At 41.5% G+C, this 21,183-nt stretch overlaps 1 protein-coding gene across 2 annotated transcripts; it reads left to right on the top strand.

Annotated features, from left to right (window-relative positions):
• Positions 1–3,710: 3,710 nt before the first annotated feature.
• tnfrsf19 (tumor necrosis factor receptor superfamily, member 19) lies at positions 3,711–20,183 on the top strand. 2 transcript variants are annotated; one of them, XM_084019874.1, is made up of 10 exons: positions 3,711–4,052; positions 4,606–4,691; positions 5,473–5,586; positions 10,631–10,809; positions 10,901–10,986; positions 16,529–16,693; positions 18,008–18,133; positions 18,302–18,404; positions 18,941–19,218; positions 19,438–20,183. In XM_084019874.1, the coding sequence occupies exons 2-10, from the start codon at positions 4,626–4,628 to the stop codon at positions 19,440–19,442; spliced, it is 1,122 nt and encodes a 373-aa protein (XP_083876000.1). In that variant the 5' UTR covers positions 3,711–4,052; positions 4,606–4,625; the 3' UTR covers positions 19,443–20,183. The 2 variants fall into 2 exon arrangements, with proteins under 2 accessions (XP_083876000.1, XP_083875999.1); XM_084019873.1 differs by having other exon boundaries at positions 3,714–4,052; positions 18,005–18,133.
• Positions 20,184–21,183: the final 1,000 nt, after the last annotated feature.

Raw genomic sequence — 21,183 nt, 5'->3', positions numbered from 1 at the left:
GGGCAGAAGAACTCCCAAGCTTAAAAAAGAAATACTGTTTAACATAAAATTACTGACAAACGTTGATATGGTTAACATGTTAGCAAACGAAAGTTATTTCATCCAGCAGACATGTAGCATTCATTCGGGGGCATTTTCCTAACTACTTCCTATTACTTTATACATTTTAAAATTCCTTGGTCTGTAAACATAGGCCTACTGCAAACGCTACCTATGCTGATGCTAAAGACTAATATTGCGGGTCAAAAGAAGTCATCCGCATCCCTGGTCTCTGTGCAGATACTACAGGTTGTAAGTGCGACAGTAGTGATTTCTAAAACATATTCCCACTAGCGATTGCTTGCAGCTGCATTCGCCTGAGCGGCTTATTTAGCTGAATTCTGGGTCTTGTAGTGAGGACACCAAAAGGCTCAGACCATATGATGATTAGACGCCAGGACACTGCAGCCCATGATGCGCACATCAACTCCAATCCAACAACATCGCCATGAAGCTGATCAACCACGATGTGTCAATCAGATTAAACCGTTTTCATTGCACAATATATGAGAGAAATCACACCATCCATCTATTTCCATGAAAGTTGGTGTGGATGCCAGCTATCCTGTTCCCTTCTGACATTGATAGACTATACGACCATACAAAATATATCTAATATTTTTTAAACAGCATTCAGTGTGGTGCAATGCTTTCAAAAAAAGTGACATCATCACCTCAAAGTCAAGGACTCCAAGCACCTTAAAATATAAACTGATCTTATGGCATCATGGGACACGGATTCAATCAAGTTAATTCCATCATTTGCATAAAAACATCCTACTGTATATGCAGTTCTGTACTGTTCAGAACACAGTCAAATAATCCCCAATTGGCATATGCAAGAAACAGGCTACGTCAAACTTACCACAATAGGCTACTGCGATGTTGGCCACCCAGGGCTATATTCGTGATTGTCGTTTACTTCCAACTGAGAAACATATCCATTGCTTTGTAGGCCTCTCCTTTGAAATATCGTCATTGCTAATGCACATCTCCCACTGCCCCATCAGCCCCGTAGCTCACATCGCAATGCCGCATTGGAGAGAGAGAGAGTGAGAGAAAGAGTGTGGTACTTACATTAGGAAACCAGCAGGCTGGCAGCAGCATCAGTGCAGCATCCCTGCCTTGTCCTGTGCGCCGCAGCAAAGTTGCAATAACTCAAACACATAACGGTAGCTACCCGACCTGAACCTGTTAGAGATGGTCACTTGAATGGAATAGGCTACGTCTTGAGATGAAATATCTAACAGCCGTAGACACCCCCGGACAGTTTCATACTGCAGGTTTTAACGCACAGGTCTCTTAAAGCGACAGCTGCGGTATGAAGCTCCGATGGGACACGCGACGCGAGCCAATGTGGGATGGGCGAATAGAATAGAAGTCTATAACCTAGAGGTTATTGTGTAGTCCACGTTTAGAATAGAATATAGTGTGCAGTCTATGGCTATGTCCCTTATTTACTCATTTACTGCATGCCTATATAATAGATAATCAGTAGGACTGAGATTTTGGACTCTTTAGCCACTAATTATTGTCATGTTGCGTCATCACTGACAGCTGTTGAGTCGCTCACCCGCAACTTTCACTTCATTAAAATGTGACGCATTGCATTGTGGGATTGCTAGCAGAAAGTATTGTTGGCCAACAAGCCATTGGACTTTATTTTGTTGCTTTATAGACATTTATGGTGAAATTTATGGTGGATATCAATATATCAATAGAATCCCTAAATAGAAACTGTCTATGAATACTAAATAAAAAGAATCATGTGTGATAGTCCTTCTCTATGTGAAAAGTGTGAGATAACATTTGCTGTGAAATGACACTATAAATCAAATTGAATTGCAGAACAAAATATAATAATATAAATAAGTATATATTTATATATAAGTCCTTTATTGTCACTGCACAAAGTTCAAAGTGATCCTGACAGCGCATAAACACAAACACGAATAAAATTAAATAATAATATATTACAAATATAATATTTACTGAGACATATAAAGCATTGAGATACTATTATAAACATGTATATATGTACACTTATTGCACATTTGCTGAGTTATAATGGCTCTCAGTAATAGCCTAAATAATTACAGGAATACGCATGTTCAAAGGAATACATCAAGGTACAGTCGGAATATAAACATCTGTGCGATGTGCAATATACTGCAGTTGGAATGTAGATGTAACTGTAAATATTGTTACAATATGTGGCAGGAAATAATATCCATACAATCAACAATCAGAAAAATTGCTCCATGACCATTCTATAGTCGACAGTAAACACCAAAACTTTCAGGCACAGTAAAGATGCAACTACACCATTACAACCAGGTCCCAGTAGATGGAGACAACCGCAAAGCTTGAGTCTCCTGCTGCAGTACAATGCTCTCACAGCTAGATGACTCATGTCACAGTGACATTCAGATCACTATACCATTCAACCTCAACACAGTGGGAATTATTAATTACTGTATACATTAACAGGGGGAATTAGAATATTATTATTGTGTGTGCTACAATGTAAAGCTCTTCTATATGATTTCATAAAAAGAAAAAAACCCACAGAGCTAAACATTTTTTTTTGATAATTATGACACAGGCTTTTAACTTTAATTAAGTAATAATAATACCAGTTGTGCTGAATAAGGCATATGCAGTATTATGCATATAGATATTCCATAATAGCCAAGAAAGTAACACAAGTGCAAATTTAATTTGCAAAGTAGACACTGATTTACTGGAATTGATATACAACATGCCCAGACATGTACAGTAATTGGCCACTTTTGCTGCAGTGCTGAACTTTTGTCCTCTGTGTCTTTGCCTTGGTGCAGACACACACCAGTGTTCACGCTGCACACTTCTTTTTTTGTGCCAGAGGTGGATATGATTTTGTGTCAACATGGCCTTTGTCAAATCAGTTGTAACAATCTCATACCAGCAAATGTTTATGGAAAATGGAGACAATAATAGGATTTGATGTTTTGAGAAATAATAACTGTGGCATTTTTTAATACATTAAAAGAAAAAATTGTTGGGGGGAGGGAAAGTTCCAATACATACACGGTTTGTATCCATTGAATGAAGTATCTATTTCCCAGTGTGCCCCCTAACGTGCGGACAAAATCAGTAACTTGACATTGAACCCTGCACTTCCCCAGCAGATGGGTTACAAGTCAGCAGAGGTCCAGCCAATCCTGGAGCTCCCCGCTGACGTCACGACATCTGCATCTGAGAGTAAAGCTCCCCAAATAATTTGACGTTGACAACCTCCAAATAGACCGGCAGATTAGACTGCAAACCGGCATCGCAAACTCTACGGGAGTCGAGTTTTAAAGAGAGAGAGAGAGAAAAGTTTCCATCTCCATATACTCTGGGATATTAAGTAGTCAACTAAATGTGACGTTAACCATGTAGAGACGGGGACGACGTGGAGGACCATTAGAGGTCCCCGGACCACAGCTTGGCTGCTTCTCAAAACTCAGACTGCAATGAAAACATCAAATAAACCACACACCGTCCTACACACTAGGGGGGGGGGGGGGGGTCCTCTCCTTCTTCTTCTTCTGATTCGACATTCGTTAGACCAACCTACTTCATCGTCTCTGCGTCGACTCATAACGAAGCAGCTCAGAGGAAATGCTGTCATTGATTTTACTGGAGCTCAGTCGGCGCTAGGTGCGTGTTGGCTCTCTGTGCTATGTGGGCAGACTGACCACGGATCAGATACACGCGCTTCAGATCTATAGAGCCACCACCCCCTCCTCTTCCTCCCCCTCCTCCTCTCCTCCTCCTCTCCCCGCCTTTGATCTCGGCGCTGTAGTCCCCGAGCCGCCGCCGCCGCCGCCGCTGCTGCCGCTCCTCTGCGTTGTGTGCTGGGCTGGAGCCGCGGCTCTGACATGGTGAGCGGACCGGTGCGGGAAGAAACAGAGCAGCACACCTCTCACCGGTCTGCTTTGGACTTTTTACAACACACACTTTCACCAACAGGCTGCTTTTTTTAATAGGTAAGAAGAGCTTTGATGCGACATTTTAGACGACAAGGAACAAGACTTCGGCTAATAGAATAGTGTTTCGCATGCACACCTAGTCTTGTTTTATGGATACTTTGTTTATTTTTGTGTCGGGATGTTGGGAACACGGGGACAACGTTGCAGGTTTTCGAGACATTTTCTATGTAACATTTTCTATGGAAGTCTTCCTCGCGTAAATCCGTGGAAGCTGTCTGGCTGTGCTGGACTGTCGCAGCTCCGGATGGGGCTTTAATCGAAACAGCACGATGTGCACGTGCGTGTGATTATTTTTTCATTTGTACGTCACAGCCTTCAACTGCTGCTAATATTTTTTAAAGTTTAACTTCCCCTCCCTAGCTTTTCTTTAAGATTGTCTACTTATATACTTTGTATGTGGTTTTAATTCTTCATTGCAGCCATATTGATGTTTACAGTGAGTGGAGCATCATAATCCACCACTATGTTTTTATAATTTACGTGCTGTAGACAAGAGACAATAATACTTAATCTCAATCGTCTAATTTTGTGTCCTTTTTTCCATCTGCAGGCAACAAGTGGCTCATCAAAATGGTCTTGATTCTTCAACATACCCTCTCACTTCTGCTAGCTGTGCACGTCATATATTCAACCCTGGTGAGCGTTTCATCACATTTTTCATTGTGTTGTTGATTTGCACGCCACCTGTAATTACCCGAAATCTATTATTATTGTGTGTGTAGTTTGTCTGTTGAAGTCTTGTAAACATTTACAAGGAAAGAAACACTGTGCACAAACGGTGGTTGAGTACATTCTCTGCTCCATTTAATTTAATTCCATTCTACTGTGTTTTATTTGAGTGTAAAATTCATGTTGGACTTATAAATAGTGGTTTTCCCAAACCTTTCATCCAAATTTCACACATTCTCCATGACAACTGAAAAAAACTTTTAAGGGAAAATGTTGCGTTACCCCAACGGTGAGCTGCAGATGCTACAAACTCTTGTCCAAACCGCATGAATTTGACCTGCACTGAGGCAACTGCTCACACTGTGGGATCTGTAAAGTCCTTGCTGGTAACACTCTAACAATGCCGGGTATCGTTTTACCTTTGTCCTCTGCATTGTCCTGATTGTATTCGCTGTCTACGATCTAGTCTCTGGTTTTGGCAATCCCTGTATTGTTGCTTGTGACTCAGATTCGACTGCTGCTATGCCGTTTTCCCACAGGGCTCATTAAAGCTCCATCTTATCTCATCCCAACAGTATCAGACTTGTTTTCAAGAAGAGTCCAAGGCGGGGGTTGATCCCCTTAAACTATTATAAGACAGATTATGATGCATAGCTGTTGATTGGTCTGCTTTTTTTTTTTGTTATGGATGAAAGTGGTGATGAAATGCAGGAATCTCTAACTTTCACCAAATAATTGTCCCTCTCAGATTCCTGTGGGGGCCGAGGAGGAGACCAGAGAATGCAGAGAACAGGAGTACAAGGACCGGTTTGGGAACTGTAAACCCTGCAAGCAGTGCGATGCAGGACAGGAGCTATCAAAGGTTGGAGCAAAATTGTGAAGGGCGTATTCTGTTTTTATCACCTTACACAAAAAAAAGACAATATGTGTCTGAAGTACTGTTCACTCAGGAGCATTTTCCAAAGAGCCACTAAAAGGAAAACATATAGTCACTTGTTTATTTAGGAAACGGAAAGTGTAGTAACACAAGGGATCCATGACAGGTCGGTTGAATCAACTTCCTTAAACGGAAAAGAAGTGTGGATATGGATAGAAAAAAATGGTGAAAAAAAAAAAAAGTAAATCCGTTGGTTTCATGAAAAGAATCAGTGTTTATAAACGCGTATCTTCTCTGGGGGAACTTACATTATTTATTACTTCCTCTCTTTCATGCAAAGAACAGCCAAGCCGTTATTAGCTTTTGTAGAACACCGTCCCCTCTTTAATCAGTCACACCCATACTTTTGACCTTCTGCAGCTGAATGGCTTCCATTGTTTTTCCCCATTGCACCCTGTCCAACTTATTGTCTTCAACGTTTGAAGCAAGCCATGCCTAAGCTTGCTGCTCTTTCGACTGGGAATACAGTTTTTTCCACCATCTTAGCCACAGCTTTTTGTGTGCTTTGTACAAACAGGCCTCTATAGTGTCAGCTTAGGCTTTCTTCCTTTTCTGACAGGCAGCAGTTGTGCACGTACTTTTGCAAGTGTAGGCAGTGATGTAAAGGTGAGCGGAGTATAATCACTGAATCAGTTTGTGGCAAGCAAACACAGTAAGAAACCCTTTTACTTTTCATTGATTTAACCGTAAATAATGGTACAAGTCAAAACCTCCCAATCTTAAATATTCATCTTTTTTATGCAGCTTTGCAAAATGTTATTACATAAAATAATTAGATGATTCAAACTGTGCAGTTTCCCTTGTTTCAATATTTAAAAGGCTTAGTAAAAAAAGGTTAGAACAGTAAAAGGCGTAATAGTATAACATTAAATTATATTGACGGTAAGTTAAACAGTTTGGTCATACTTGTTATAAGGTTTAAAGACACACACACACACACACACACACACACACACACACAGTAAATCACCACCCATCACCAAAATTTAAAACATCCGCACAGAACATAAAGGAACCTGCTGCTACTCCCAAAGTGATTGACAGGTCTTTTAAAACTTTTAAAGTAATACACAGACTAAAAACCCCTATAACACTCTATAAATATGGCCAACAAAATATTTGAGATGCCTCTCAGTTTAATGCAATGCAGTGTAACAGACCGCAAAATAACGATGAAGTTTAATCAACACAGTTTAAACAAAAACGGAACATTTTAACGTCCATGAAGGCACGATTTAATGCAGGACTGTATTAGAATAGGTGTACCTCATACACTAGCAACTGAATGCTATTTTTATAGTAGACTGCTTAATGTCAGTTTATAATATAGTAAGTCATATGATTATATTATAAAAACGGCATCTTTGAGCTTTGTATTCTGTAAATAAAAAGGCTGGTAACCAGACATGGGTTTACACTCCACTACATCTTGGTGAAAAAAACTCCATCACCCTTGACATCTGTTGCACACATGCATTTAAGCCCCATTGCCATTAATCTCAGTGCACACAGACATGCACTCTGTGGTTGGTAATACGCTTCAGTAGTCCTCGTGTTCCTCTGCCAGCTCAACAGGCATGAATGCTGCTAGCCACCCTGGGGTCCTGGTTAATAATTGGCTGCCTCATTCTTTCTCTGAAGGTAGCGGGATGCCGGCTCACAGTGGCGACCTAGGCCTGCACTCAGAGAAAGTTTCCCAGAGAAACAACTTCTGATCTCAGCTCTGTGTAACCAAGACAATCTGTCCATATTCTGAAAGGCATGGCCGACTGTTGGGAGGGAAGCAGACTTTTGGAGTCACTCTGTGCAGCTGCCATAGAGATCCCAGAGGAATGTGCCCCAGTTTGCTCTGGAAGTTTGCCTCTGGAAGCTACTCTTCGGCGAGCTGACAAACATCAATTAGCCCCTTCACATTAACTGTAGCTAAAAAGAACCACCCACACAGAGGGAACTTCCATTAAAAGGAGTGATTTTTTTTCTGAGATATTTCATTCTAGGTTTTCATTCATAGTAAGTTGCCAAGTCTCTTGTGTTATGTCAAGCATGAAGGAGAAGGGGTGATTTGCTTTCCAGTGCATGCTGGAAAACTGCCAGTCGCACAAAAAAAAAGGCAGGAACACAACTTTGATGTTTCAACATCTTGTAGTATGTAGCCAGAATGTAACATTTCCTTCAGCCACACTCCCAGGGCAAAGGACGTCTGGATGGTTGCGACTAAAGAGGGAAACAAAGGAGAGCATAAGTGACAGAAAGGTCAAAGTCAGTAAAAAAAATGTAATCGAAGGAGGAAAACAAAAGGAGTAAGAGTGCATTTTGTCCAGTACAGAACACTGCTTTAACTATGATGCATTGTTTTCAGCGTTGTTTCATTACCGGATCAAATGTCTGGCTTGTCCCCCTTGTGATTCCCTCCTAATCTTAGAAATATCTCTGCATCTGAACATGCTTCACGTCCCAGCCAGCACTCCCCTCGCTGCTCCTCTCCCCTCCACACCACTGTTATGCTTGGCAGTCTCACCCAAAGTAGATCAGGAGATAGGACAGGGAAATGGGATGTTAAGCATCTGCTATTTTTTTGGATGGCTTGGACGTGAAATCACCTTAAAGTACAGTATGGAAGTGGAGGAACTGGCACACTTGAATGTTTTTTTCTTCCCAAATGTTTAATTTTATCCCATCTATTTGAATAATAAACACATAATCTACATAGAGCAACAAAAATACTGTTCCTCGACTGCTATCACATGTATGTATGGAGTTAACTTTTTATTGTGATTCTACACACCCTTTTCAGGGTAGTTTAACAGACTAAATATATGTTATTTTGTTGAAAATGGTGGCTCTTTTATGATAGTTAAGTGTTGGAAAACAATGTGTTCTCAGGTTTTCATATCATAATAACTTCAACATCACAGACTTCCAGAGAAAATAGTCTGTCTTTCAGCTGCTGAACTAGTCTCAGTCAGTGCAGGATGTCAGCTCTGTACAGCTTTGTTAGCAGGGATAAAAGAACAAAGAGATCACTCCTTGATGATCTGTGTTGCCTGGATCAGAGGGGCAGAAGTTGGCTCCATTTTCGTTTTGTCTCAGTGCTCTGACATGCTCGTCGTGTCTATGTGGCATCAGCCCCCATCCTGCCATGTGGTGCCCCACAGGCAGAGCTTGTGCCAGTGCTGGGCTTAGGGGGTACGAATCATCGCTGGGTCCCTTCCTTCATGTGGAAGTGGGTCACAGAACCACAGTGAGTTGCCCTGGAGTGGCTGGGCCGACCGCCTTTTCTTAAGGACCAATATTAAGTTTGAGTGCTGTGGTAGTTTTCCAGCCTCCCCCTGGCTGAGCTTCATTCCCCTCAGACAGGCAAGGCTATGGCTTGCAACAGTGGGCGGCTGGGTGTCTTCTTTATTCTGCCTTTCCCCTTTATATCACTCATCAGCCACCCCCTCTCTGTTTCTCACTCTTTCTCTTTCTCTGTCTCTTCCCTCCCCCCCCCCCCCCCCCCCCCCCCCCCACCTCCACTGTTCCCTGCTCTGCTGGAGAGCAAGGCCTTATATGGAGAGTTCATAACAACAGCTGCACTAGTCCAGCCCTAGCTGGTCCACCTCGGGGCCAGGCCTGGCCCAAGGGTTCAATGTCAGGCTCTCATGTGTTGAAATCCTCATCTTCAGTCTCGGCTCTACGTACCATCACAGGGTCGCATCTTTTCCTCCACCCTCCCTTTTTATTTCTTGCCAGCATGCTACCCCAAACCCAACCCCCATATCAAACTCTTGTGCCCACATTCCAGCGGGACTGCATGCCCGGACAGTGAAATGGGACACGGGCGATGAGAGAAGCCCTGTTTGAAGCTGGCCTTCACTTTAATGATATATGAGCACCCCCCCCAAACCCACTGTGTATCCCTCTGGCTTTGGATTGCAGTGTGGCAACAGTGGACAACAGGAGGGCAGCTGCTATGGAACTGATAATGAATGATCAATTTATGATGTCATCCCTGCAGGGTCTTTTCACTCAGTATGGTGTACAGTAATATCAGCTGTCATGTAAATGTCAGTTTGTCATTGAGGTCACCAGTCTTTCAACATAACCTTTAGGGATGTGACAGAGAACCTGTTGGGAAAGAGACAAAACAAGACTTACATTGTCAGATGGAAATGAGTCACTGGAATAATCATTACAATATTTATTTATCTGGGGTTAAAACAGGTTTAAGATTGGGTTCCATAAATTATGCTTCTAAAGTATATAAACCAGGCATCTGGCTCTCTATACAGTGTTTAATGTGAAAAATAGTTAATCTGACTGTGAAATTATAAGTCAAACAGCCAAACATGATACATATTTGAACATCTGTCCAGACTTTAGATTTTAGTCAAAGAAAACAATTAAAAGTATTCCTAAAGATATAGATTTTAATTTAGTTCTTGCTTGGTTCAGGTGAACAAATCCTCAAAAGGTGGTTCAGCATTAGATCAGTCACACAGTAGTAGGAAGCGGTGCTTTTTAAGTGCACTCTCGATTGTTGAAGACAAAAAGAGTATTCATCTTATTTTCTCCATATACCTCTCTATAATCCTTGCCCCTTACTGAAGCGTTTCCTTTGCATGCTGGCCTCTCAATCAACGGGACACTCTCATAGACTGCTTGGAGTGGGGGTCACACAAAAACGCAGCAATAAACTTGCAATAATACAACAGTGGGTGTCCCTTAGGTCCTTTATTATTCAAATGCCTGGCCTTTCTGGGTCTTGCAGCGGAAGGCCGCTCATTCAAACTGAAAGAGTCAGGGAGATTATTGCCAGTGTAAGATGGACTCTCAAAAGAGGCAGGCCTTTGTTCTCTTCTGATCCCCGCAAGCCTCTAATTCCAGACCCCCGATAGTCCATATTCAGGGTCTCTTTTCACCAGCTGCACATCTCTCCAAACCACCGACCCCACCTCTTAACCGGTGTACTTCTCCTTAATCTCTCCAGGAATGTGGCTTTGGTTATGGAGAGGATGCCCGGTGCGTGCCCTGCCGGAGCAGTCGCTTCAAGGAAGACCGGAGCCTGCAGAAGTGCAAACCCTGCCTGGACTGTGGACTCATCAACCGCTTCCAGAAGGGCAATTGTTCCACCACCAGCAACGCCGTGTGTGGTGACTGTCTGCCCGGGTGAGAGGACGCATGCATCATACAACAGTTGTGTTATTTATAAAAAAAATGTCTGGGAACACAATAACGTGTAATTTTGTGGTTTTAACAGATTTTACAGGAAGACGAAATTAAGTGGTTTTCAAGACATGGAGTGTATACCGTGTGGGGACCCTCCACCTCCTTATGAACCTCACTGTAAGCACATTTCCCTATCTTTTACCTCTTCTAAAAGTCGGCCTAACATCAGTTGGACATTCCGTTAAATGTTTTCATGACTACAGTCTATTCATTCCAGCACACAATAGGTTATGTTTTCAGATGAAACAACGGGGATACAATAGTCTTAAAGCAAACATCCCCAGCTACAGCACTCCTACCAGAACCAAAACTCAGGCTGCAATGCACAACAAAGCAAACACACACACACACACACACACACACACACACACACACACACACACACACACACACACACACACACACAAACATGCCAGCACAAGGTCTTTGGTGTAACCAGAACTACAGACTTAAAAGGGTGGAGCAAGCTATAGTTCATTCATTAAGTCTCACCAAGCCAAGCAGCAATGCTATATTTGCAAATAAATACTTGAGCGGTTGAAAAGCTGTAATGGATACCACTAACATAATACTGGCATTTGCCAACACTGGATTATGTTAGCTCAGAATGTCACTCGTTTTCAGCACTCAATTTGGATTAAATGGGCAAACTTCCTTGAACAAAACCTCCATTGATATTTGTAGAGAAAATATTTCCCAATAGTAAAAAAAAGAAAACAAAAGAAATGACTGCACTGTAAACGCAACAGGGAGTGGGCTGGGTCTAGCAGCTCAATTGATTACCTTTTTTTTTTTTACAGATCCATTATGCAAGAAAGAGACAGGAAGTGTGTTACAGTATGTTCACGAAGCAGGACTCACGTTGTAACAGATCCAATTAGCGCCCGTCTTCCGGCCATTATAAATATTTAAGTACAACCTTATGATTTCAGGTTTCCACATAAACCAACAGGCGAGTGAACTTACCAAACTACCTTTGGTAATTGAGTGTGACTTCCTGTTGGTAGATGAGGCTGCAGCTGTTTCTGAGGAGACTTTTTGGCTGCGTGAGCTTTAGAGCTAGCCAGGGTTAGCACCCCCGTGTTAAATGAATGCAGACAGCTCCGGGATATCAGACAACTCAAAAAACTTGTTTTCATCACATGTTTGGTTTTTTTATGTAGTGTCTTTTTCAGTTATTTTAATGTTGCATTGTTGCATGATGAACGCCAGCCTTAAGGCAACTGGCCTCCTCTGTCCGCTCATTTGTCCATCTGTGCAGCTTCCTGTTTTGATACTAGCTGAGGCCTGCGAAACAAAATGGCCATTGTGTCTGAGAACATAGCTGGTACTTAGGTCGTACAGGGACTCTCAGTGGAGCATTTCCAAATGTTTGAAAGTCTTGCTCCCTCCCTCCAGTGTTATCTTGAGGAGGTGGTGAAACCTTGAAGATTCTAATAGGCCACACTGGCCTGGGGCAACTGTGCATCTGTGCAGGGGAGGCCGTCTCCACCTGGGTGGACTGTAAATCTTACCCCCCCCCTCCTTTCTTCTCCCCCCCTTTCCCCCAGTGGCTTTTTGGAGCCGAGTAAAAAACAAGATTGTGTTTTATGGATTCCTTCAGCCTCTTTAATGTGTTTCATCTGCTGGCGTTTTTCACTGTCACGGTAGATTTTGGGACACTGACAAAACCATGCTAACAGCCACATAGACAGATGTCATCTGTGGTTACGAAACCACACAGAAGTAGCTCAGCTCCACAGAACGTTTTAGGGTCTTTCAGCTATTTTGGTTTCACAGCCTACAGCAAAAACGTTTTGGTTCAGCTAGCTGCAACCGACTTTACGCTACTTGCCCAGCACCAAACAGCAGATAGACACTCAGTCAGCAACAAGCTGGTCAACATAGTTGAGCATTTAGCAGCTGAAGATTCAGAAATTTCCCTCAGGAGTTGGCGCTGACCAAAAAGAGATACATGCAGACAGATATAAGCAGCTTGTTGCTTATTGCTGGACTGTTCTTATTAATATTTCCGTCTGGATGTACACAAGTCAGATGGGCATTTTATCTTTTTTTTTTGTTCAGTATGAATAGATACAATGTTGTGGGTTTACAGTGCAGCCATAAAGCATCAGTTATCTCAGTTCCTCCTGATAACCTCAACTTTCCATCTTATAATACGAAGAAAACATAATCCGTGTTCCCTCTTACCACATGCTCACTGACTTCAAAGGTTCCCACCACAGATGGCACAAAACATATCAGGCTGGCGATGTTCAGGAAACATTCCTTACTGCAAATGCCTGCCAGAGATTCAGTCCAGAGCCTTTCAAATGTTGTCATACTGAGACTCCAGCAGCTGGAATAATGCTCCGATTGCAGATAGTTTATCCTCACTGCTGTTTGAATCAAGTTATCTTGGAATTATCAAACCACAGCCTCACAGCAAGAGTGATGTTTGATGTTTTCACATTACTTATTAAGTGATGACTATAAAATGTTTTGCCCCCTTTGGCGCATTGTAAGTCATTCCAGCAGACATATGCAGATTCACTCTCAAATCTGGCAAAAAATAAATAAAAAATACACAATGCACTAAAAGTAAAAAAAGAGCTCATGTGAAAGTGTGTTTGCGTAGAATATATTTGTATTGGGAGTAGCTAGTCTAAAGCAGACTTCCATGTAAAAGTAGAAACTGAATTCATGATCTGATTGAAACGGCACCAAATCAAAGCAGTTACAGTTCTGCATAAAACAGTGCTCGGTTCTCCTAAATGACCTCTTAAAAGAGTTTGCACAGACAAAAGTCAAAAGATCCCTCTGAGGTGTAAAGAAGTGCTTCTTTTATTTGGAGTAAGTGGCATCCTATAAAGTCAACAGCCGGGGAGTGTATGAAAGGCTGCGGTTTATTGGTCTGGTTTGTGTGGAGATAACATCAGCAGGTGAGGTCTCTTCAATGGACCAGTGTTTATCTGTGTTTGCTGCAGCTGCTAGGCCTCTGATAACAGACTGCCTTTGTGTTGCGGGGCAGCTGATGCTCACCTTGGATGAGTTGAATTTGACCTTGACAGTGAAGACCAAATGCAAACACGATGGTCAGATGTTATGTATCGATTAAACAGAGTGTCTTTGTATATGACGATTGTTAGGGTAATCCCTGCAAGTCATTATGAATACCTTGAAATGAAACATGGTGCTGTTACACTTTGTCATCATGAGAAATAATACACTATTTTCATTAGTGAGAGAATGCCTCTGTGTGTCTGCTGTGATTTAATGTTCATTTATGTCTCAAGAGATGATACTTTGTCGATCAGTAGGAAAAAAATGACAGGCTTAATTTGCATAAAAAAGCAATAAGTCATGTTTTCACATTATGTACTTTTCGGTGCTCAGTTCAAAAATGCTACTTTATTGTACTCTCTGGGTCAAACTAAGTTTCAGAGTGCTGATTTGAGTTTTTCTTTTTTTCCCCCCTTCCCTTAGAAGGAATGTTAAAATACCCCTATCCCCTATCCGGCTGAATAAAAAAGTGCCCAAAGCTAAAGTAATGTTTACAGTGTATAACAAAGAGCTCTTGGATATGAAAAGGTTCAAACCAGTTTCCTTTATGATTAATGTACTGAAAAGCAAACAGCAGAGCTCACTGAAAAAGATTTTCTCAAACAAAAAGTAATTCATTATATTTGCCATATTCTTAAACAATCTCCCATGATTTATCCCCCCCCCCCCCCCCCCCCCATATTGTTAACTCGTCGTACTTTTAATGTTTGCTCTGCAATAACCCACACCCTTCCTATCAAACAGACATTGATCAGGACACATTATATTTGATTAGTGATAATGATCTGACCCTATTATGTGAAACTATATGTACATTGCCTCTAAGAGAAATGTTACTGAACTTTAGAATTCAGGTATACTACTGTTTTTTCTCAAATTCCCGTGCAAATCCACAAACCAAACGCCGAGGTCATCCTGCGGGAAACGCAGCTCACATGCTGATTGAACACTGCCTCCTGATATTTCGGTTATCACGCTGGATGTCTGGAAAGACAAACTATTGTTTCTTTGTGATTAACAGTAACATGCTGCTACAGATACTGCCGGTTTAGGATTTTCATAAGCTCAGTTCTCCAATTAAATCCAGAACACCAAATCATTTGTTAGTGTCATGGTTCAGTCTCAACCTGCAGTCGGACAAAAAGACTTGCTGCTTATCCCTAAAGATCCCAGATTTCTTTGCAACTTCAAAACCAGAATGTGCTGTTGTTTTTATTTGAAATTACACGTCACCAATCACAAACTCATTTTACACACCTGTGATTTCTCTCTGACACCGAGGTCTCCTCAACTGGAAGATGAGGCAATTCATTTTTCCCCTGAGAGTACAAATCACTATATCACTTTGTAAATTTGAGCAAAAATATACACATATAACTTAAAGCTTGGATAGGTAACTTTGGAGGAACCAGGAAGAGTATGATAGATTTAAAAAAAAAATATCCAACTGAAAAACAGTGTTGCCAACACTTTTCCAATTAAAATAACTTAAGGAAACTAAAGTTGCTTAATCCACTGAGAGCCCATCCCTTCATGCCTTCTACCGTATTTATTTATGATTTCTGTTGGGATGTAAAGACAATTTAATCAAATATAACAACGAATGTTTCTAAAATACATTGCCAGTACATTTACCATAACAAAAGGTAATATGTGTGTTTGCAGCTCGTTCCACTGTTTCCAAAATATCGCGTATCAGAAACAGTATCAGAAAATGTGTGTAACTCATAGTTTAAAAAAAAAGAAAAGAATGATTGAAAGTTTCAGTTGTTTTTAATTTTGCTGCTCTCTAATCTAAACGTGGATAATATACTGTGCCTTTGTCTCTGATGAGTGCTTGAAAGGATAATTACATGTAGCAGATGCCAGTTTTTTAATACAAAAGTTCATCTGTCTTACGTTGATATCTAAGATTAAGCCATATTAAATCCCAGTGTTCTGTATTTGTGGGAACTTGTACCATGAGCAGCATTCTTGAGGCCAAAAGTCTCTACATGAGAGTGTGTAGGGTCCTGAAGGCGGAGCCAACCGTGACATCACGTTTCCCCTCGGGGCGGGATGAGAACTGTTTAACAGCTCAACACCGCAGACACAATGACACACAGGAGCATAAAAAAACACCAATATCTGACCCATTTCAAAGGCTTGACCAACATGTCTGCCTCTTGATTTCAAGGCTGTGTGACTAGCATGTGAGGGAGCCTGGGGGCAGCGGGGGGAAGGGAAGTAATGTCTGTAAATCATCTTCTGTGGAGGGTGAGACAGAGGCAGATAAAGGGAGAATCCACCACGGGCGTTTTCTCTTTGAACTCCTCTGTGTCTTTCATTAGACTTTAGCAGAGAGATGACTGGCTCCAGGCGCAAATTAATAATTTGTCTCATGTTACCTGACTCTGATTGGCTGAGAAGTGTCGGATAATATGAAGTAGCTGCTGCTCGTCATGCGTTATTCCATAACTGTTGTTCACGAGGGATGAGTTGTTGTGCGTTTACTCTTGTCTAATATTGATGCCACCTTGAAATAAGCTGTATAGTTCTGCTGTCATGTGGTCAAAGAATGGGTCAACATTTAAGCCCTGCTCACCTGTATTTTCTATTCATCTCCCTCCGCCTACAGGCAGTGGGCGTGTGAACCTGGTGCCGCTGCCCTCAGTGGTGACCAGCCCGAGGGACATGGCCCTGGCCGCAGTCATCTGCAGCGCCCTGGCCACCGTGCTGCTGGCCCTGCTGGTACTGTGTGTTATCTACTGCAAGAGGCAGCTGCTGGAGAAGAAGCCCAGCGGTGAGTCACAACGTCTGCACACGCTTGTTAAGTGTATCTCTGAAAAAGATTTATTCCCAATCAGCACAGGTGTGTTGAATAGATGCCAAGAAGAGCCGGAGCATTCGGGGAACCATTAAAACACTTTACTGATGATAAAAAAACAAATGTATGCAAGTGCATTTTTCACAAGCCAGGGTTGTATATGTGGTTCTATGCAGTAAGCATTCCTCAGCTGTTGGCATTTTAATGAACGGCCAAATAATCTCCTGTGCAATTTGTTATATAGTCAAGATTATTTATTTATTCCAATTATTCCAAAAGGTATTCAGTTCTTAGAAACACAAAAGAACAGCAGTTGTTGCAAAATCTTTGTTTTTTTAATTTCTTATTGCACTTCAGGGGTCAGTATTGAGATACATGTACTGTATGTATGTTAATGTATGGGTGGCACTTAAAGAACACATAATAAGGTCAATAAAGAGGAATATATATAGCTGGATTAGCATGATTTCATTACTCTTTTGTTAATCACACTAACAGAGTGCCATTAAATCAACTGTGATCTCCAGTTTTAAGCTTTATTTAACCCCCATGTAGCATATTTGTGGGAACATGTATAATAAAAAGTGTTATTGAGGCCAAAAGTGTTGTATATGAAACGTCCCAACGCAAAGGCTTAGTGACATAACATTTCCCCGGTAAGCTCGCTTGCATCAAAGAGTTCCCGAGGCGTTATGTGTTTTTTCTCACTGCAGTGGTGTAAGGTGAATGCACAAGTTGAAATACTTTTCACTCAGTCCAAACATGCACCCCACCCTTCACCCAAGCTGCTACAAAACGCCGACACAGCTGCTTTTTAAATGATACAAAATAATTTTGATGGGCCTCATGGACCTGAGGATTGTGAAGCATTTCCAAACACATATGAGTTTAGTCAAATAAACTCCACAACTGTAGCCGGGAGGATTTCACCTGATGGCAGCAATTACACCAGACATACAATTCCAGACTGGTTTCTGCCATTATTAATAAGTATGAAGCATGTCTTCTGTTAAAGTAAAAGAGAGCCCACATCTAACAACACATACTTTATGAAGGGGTAAACTTTGGTTTACTAGGTTGTGAAAAACATCTTTGTGTTTTTTATTATTTGTGCTTGATTATAAATGCTGGTAACCCGTTACTAAATACTAAAAATGTTGTTAACATTAATAAAGCAATTATAAAACTTTTCATAAAGGATACCATAGATCGTTAGAAGATCTCTGTTGTACTGGGACATGGGTTTTTGTATGTGGCAGTGGTTGAGTGTTTGTTTATGTTTCTCAGCAGCCTCTCTGAGGTCCCAGGATTGTCCCTACAGTGGAGCGGAGCTGTCCTGCCTGGACCCGCGCTGGCTCCATGACTTTCCCCAGAGACCCTGTTGCCAATGTCACCTGGGCCCCGGACAAACCTGTGGTAAGTTGTGGTCCACACCTAAGACATTTGATACTACAGCCATAGCTGATCAGACAACTGAGGACTGCAGGGCCAGCAGTGTGTTCTTACTTCAGTTACAAACTGTATCATTGTGCCTTCAGACTAGGAGGTGTTGTGTAAAGGCATGCATGTGTGTGCTGTGTTCAGATCCAGTCCACCTGATTCCATCTCTGTGCTGTGATGAGAGCTGCAGTCTGGGCCGCAGCCTGGACAACAGTCCCTTCCAGTCCCAGATGAGCCTCAGTGATGGGTGAGGAACATATGTGTGCTCATGAAGATGAAACAAAAATGTCATCGTTTCTTTCAGTCTCGACGGAAATGACAAAAACCCTGCAATGCTTGCATCATGCTCTGCTGACAGCCGGCTCATATGCAAACTCAACATGAATGACCCAACAAACTAAATCATGTACACATTTGCATGCCTTTGGTAAAGTAAATAAGGTTTTCATATGATCTACGTATAGAAATGATTACTGTAGCTTGATCTGGATGGTGTAGAATATTATGCTGCACAATATAACACAAAAAGTAAGGAGCATTCTTGTGTTCATACATTGAGATTATATGAATTTAACAATATAATTCCCAATCAGCTAGTGTTTGCACAGTTAACCTGGAAACAGCATTCACATTTCTGTTTCTATCCAAGGTACTTTAGACATAATTGAATGGTGTTCATTCGTTTTCAAGTGCTGAGGAGGACATCTTGCATAAACGTGAAGCACCACTCTGTGAACAGAGATTCATGGTGATAACCACCGCTTTCTTTATTATGCTCCCCAGAAATACACATCAGGTTGAGGAGGGCTCCCCGATGCAGCTGGGAGGAAATCCCGAGACGGTCGGCAAAGAGGCTGGTGGGACGAGAGTGAGTTCGGAGCCTGCAGAGTGCTTTGGGCTGCCTCAGTGCGATGCCGAACCTGCAGGGAGACTGGAGGTAGACGGACGTGATGGGGATGAAGAGGAAGGGTGCGTGTCACGGGAGAATTCGACTGAGAGGACCAGGCAGAGCTACAGTGACGCTGTGACAGAACTTCTTCAACAGCACTCAAGTCGGGAAGGTGCGGTGAAATATTGCTTTTTTTATATTTTATGTCATATTATAAAATGATTTTTTTACACTGTTTTCATGGCATACAATACTGACTTTTTAATTACTTTTTTTATGACATTTTTGTCATGCTATATGTATTTTGCATTAAGTTGGCCCCTGGCTGGCTCTGGGTAGATGCATTACCAATCACTGCATGTCTGTGTTCCTCTTTCTCCTCTCTTTCCAGGATGACATGGATTTCTTTGGCTCGTGTTCCACCCTTGAACCATGCTGGACTCAAAAACAGCCGCGGCCAGATCCCAGATCAGATTACTCACTAGCACCCCCCCACCCCCTGTACAGACAAGCAGCAGGCACTAAAGTGTGGTCGCACCGCCTCTTTGAAATGTCTGCCGCTGACCTCAGAGCCCCTCGTCAAAGGGTCCAAATAGAATATGTACATAGATGCAAACAAAAGCACTGCTGAAGAAAAGCAAAGCATGAGGGCAAAGGGAATAGAGATACACACAGAATGTGAACTCGCTGGCCCAGAAGGTGAAATCGAATGAAGTTCAACCATCGGGGAGTATTGACATCTTCAAAGTGAATCAAAGTGAGCCTCTGCTCTGCCTCAAGAATGTCTTTATATATTTACATGTAGGAGAACATAAACTGTACCACTGACCTAGCAGCTGGTGTTATGAAGCTTTTGTATGTAAAGATAACAAATTTGAGGTGTGAAGAAAAGTGTCAAAATTGATTATGTTGCACATTGAAGACAATAATATAATGATAATATGGAAAACGTTAATACAAGCATTGTTAAAGTGTTAAATGTTTTGTAGATATTGTAAAATATTAAATAGATCAATATTTTTGTAACATAGACATGACTGACAATATGTTTGCTTCACTTCCCCCACTTATAGTGTTGATGGTTGTGATTGGTCACTTCCATGTAGTTTTTGTAAATAAACCACTTGAACAAGTTTACAGCGCAAGGAATTTGTTTTCTCATTTATTTAATGATTACATTAAATCCATTCATTTAGTCATTTAGTAACTTCAATAGTGTTTGGGAATTCATATAAGACTCTTTAAAAAATATATTTTCACATTGAATGCCTCAGAGACCTAAATATCCTCACGTTTTGTCCTGTGTTTACACGTTGAACATCCATGCCAAACAGTTCCTCGCCTCCTGCCTCTGGTGTCATATCTGAGCAAGGAAAGCAAGGACATTGTCACAGGGAGCAGCTGCTGTCCCAGCTCAACTGAGGCTTACTGGCAAATACAGATGCAAAGAGACTATGTTCTGGAGCATTCGTGCAAATGTCATGAAATGTCATTGTACAGTAGGGCAAAATGACGTCAAAATTTTGCAATTTTAACAAAAAATCTTTAAAAGATATTATAGTATGCTGAAAACATCATACTTAGGTATGTTGAAACTTAAGTAATAAAAAACAGTATAGCTGTAGGTAAAAGCTCTAAAGAAATGTTAGTATCATGTGTAAAAAATATAGTCAAATATGTAGAAAATAAAAATAATTGTTACCATGACAACCGTAACCATGGCAACTTTTATTTTATTATTATTTTATTTCTTTATTTTGGATATTTTAAATGTTTTCCAATTCTCATGTTAAATATTCTTTAGAAATAAACGTACATACACAGAGGTAGGCTGGCTAACTTACTCATAGATAGCAACTGCTAACGTCATTTAGCGTATGCCTAGCTTGAGGCGTGTGCCTGTGATATTGTAACATGCGTGAGGGGGGAGGTGGGATCTGTGGCGTGTGCACGAACTGAACTGCGCTGAGGGGACAGGATGATACGGGCGCAGTGGATTTTTGCAAAACAACTACGTGGACATAGAGGCAAATTTTTCCCCCCCTAAAACCGGATGATTTATGTTGTTCTATCAGAGCATAGTGTCGGCTTCAGTGAATATGATCAAACAAATGTTGCCGACTGCGACTTTAATAAA

This window comes from Eutrigla gurnardus (genome assembly GCF_963514095.1).
Source record: "Eutrigla gurnardus genome assembly, chromosome: 10".
Taxonomy (NCBI): Eukaryota; Metazoa; Chordata; class Actinopteri; order Perciformes; family Triglidae; genus Eutrigla; species Eutrigla gurnardus.
Note: the sequence above shows the minus strand (reverse complement) of the source record. Positions and strands in the feature narration are given on the sequence as shown.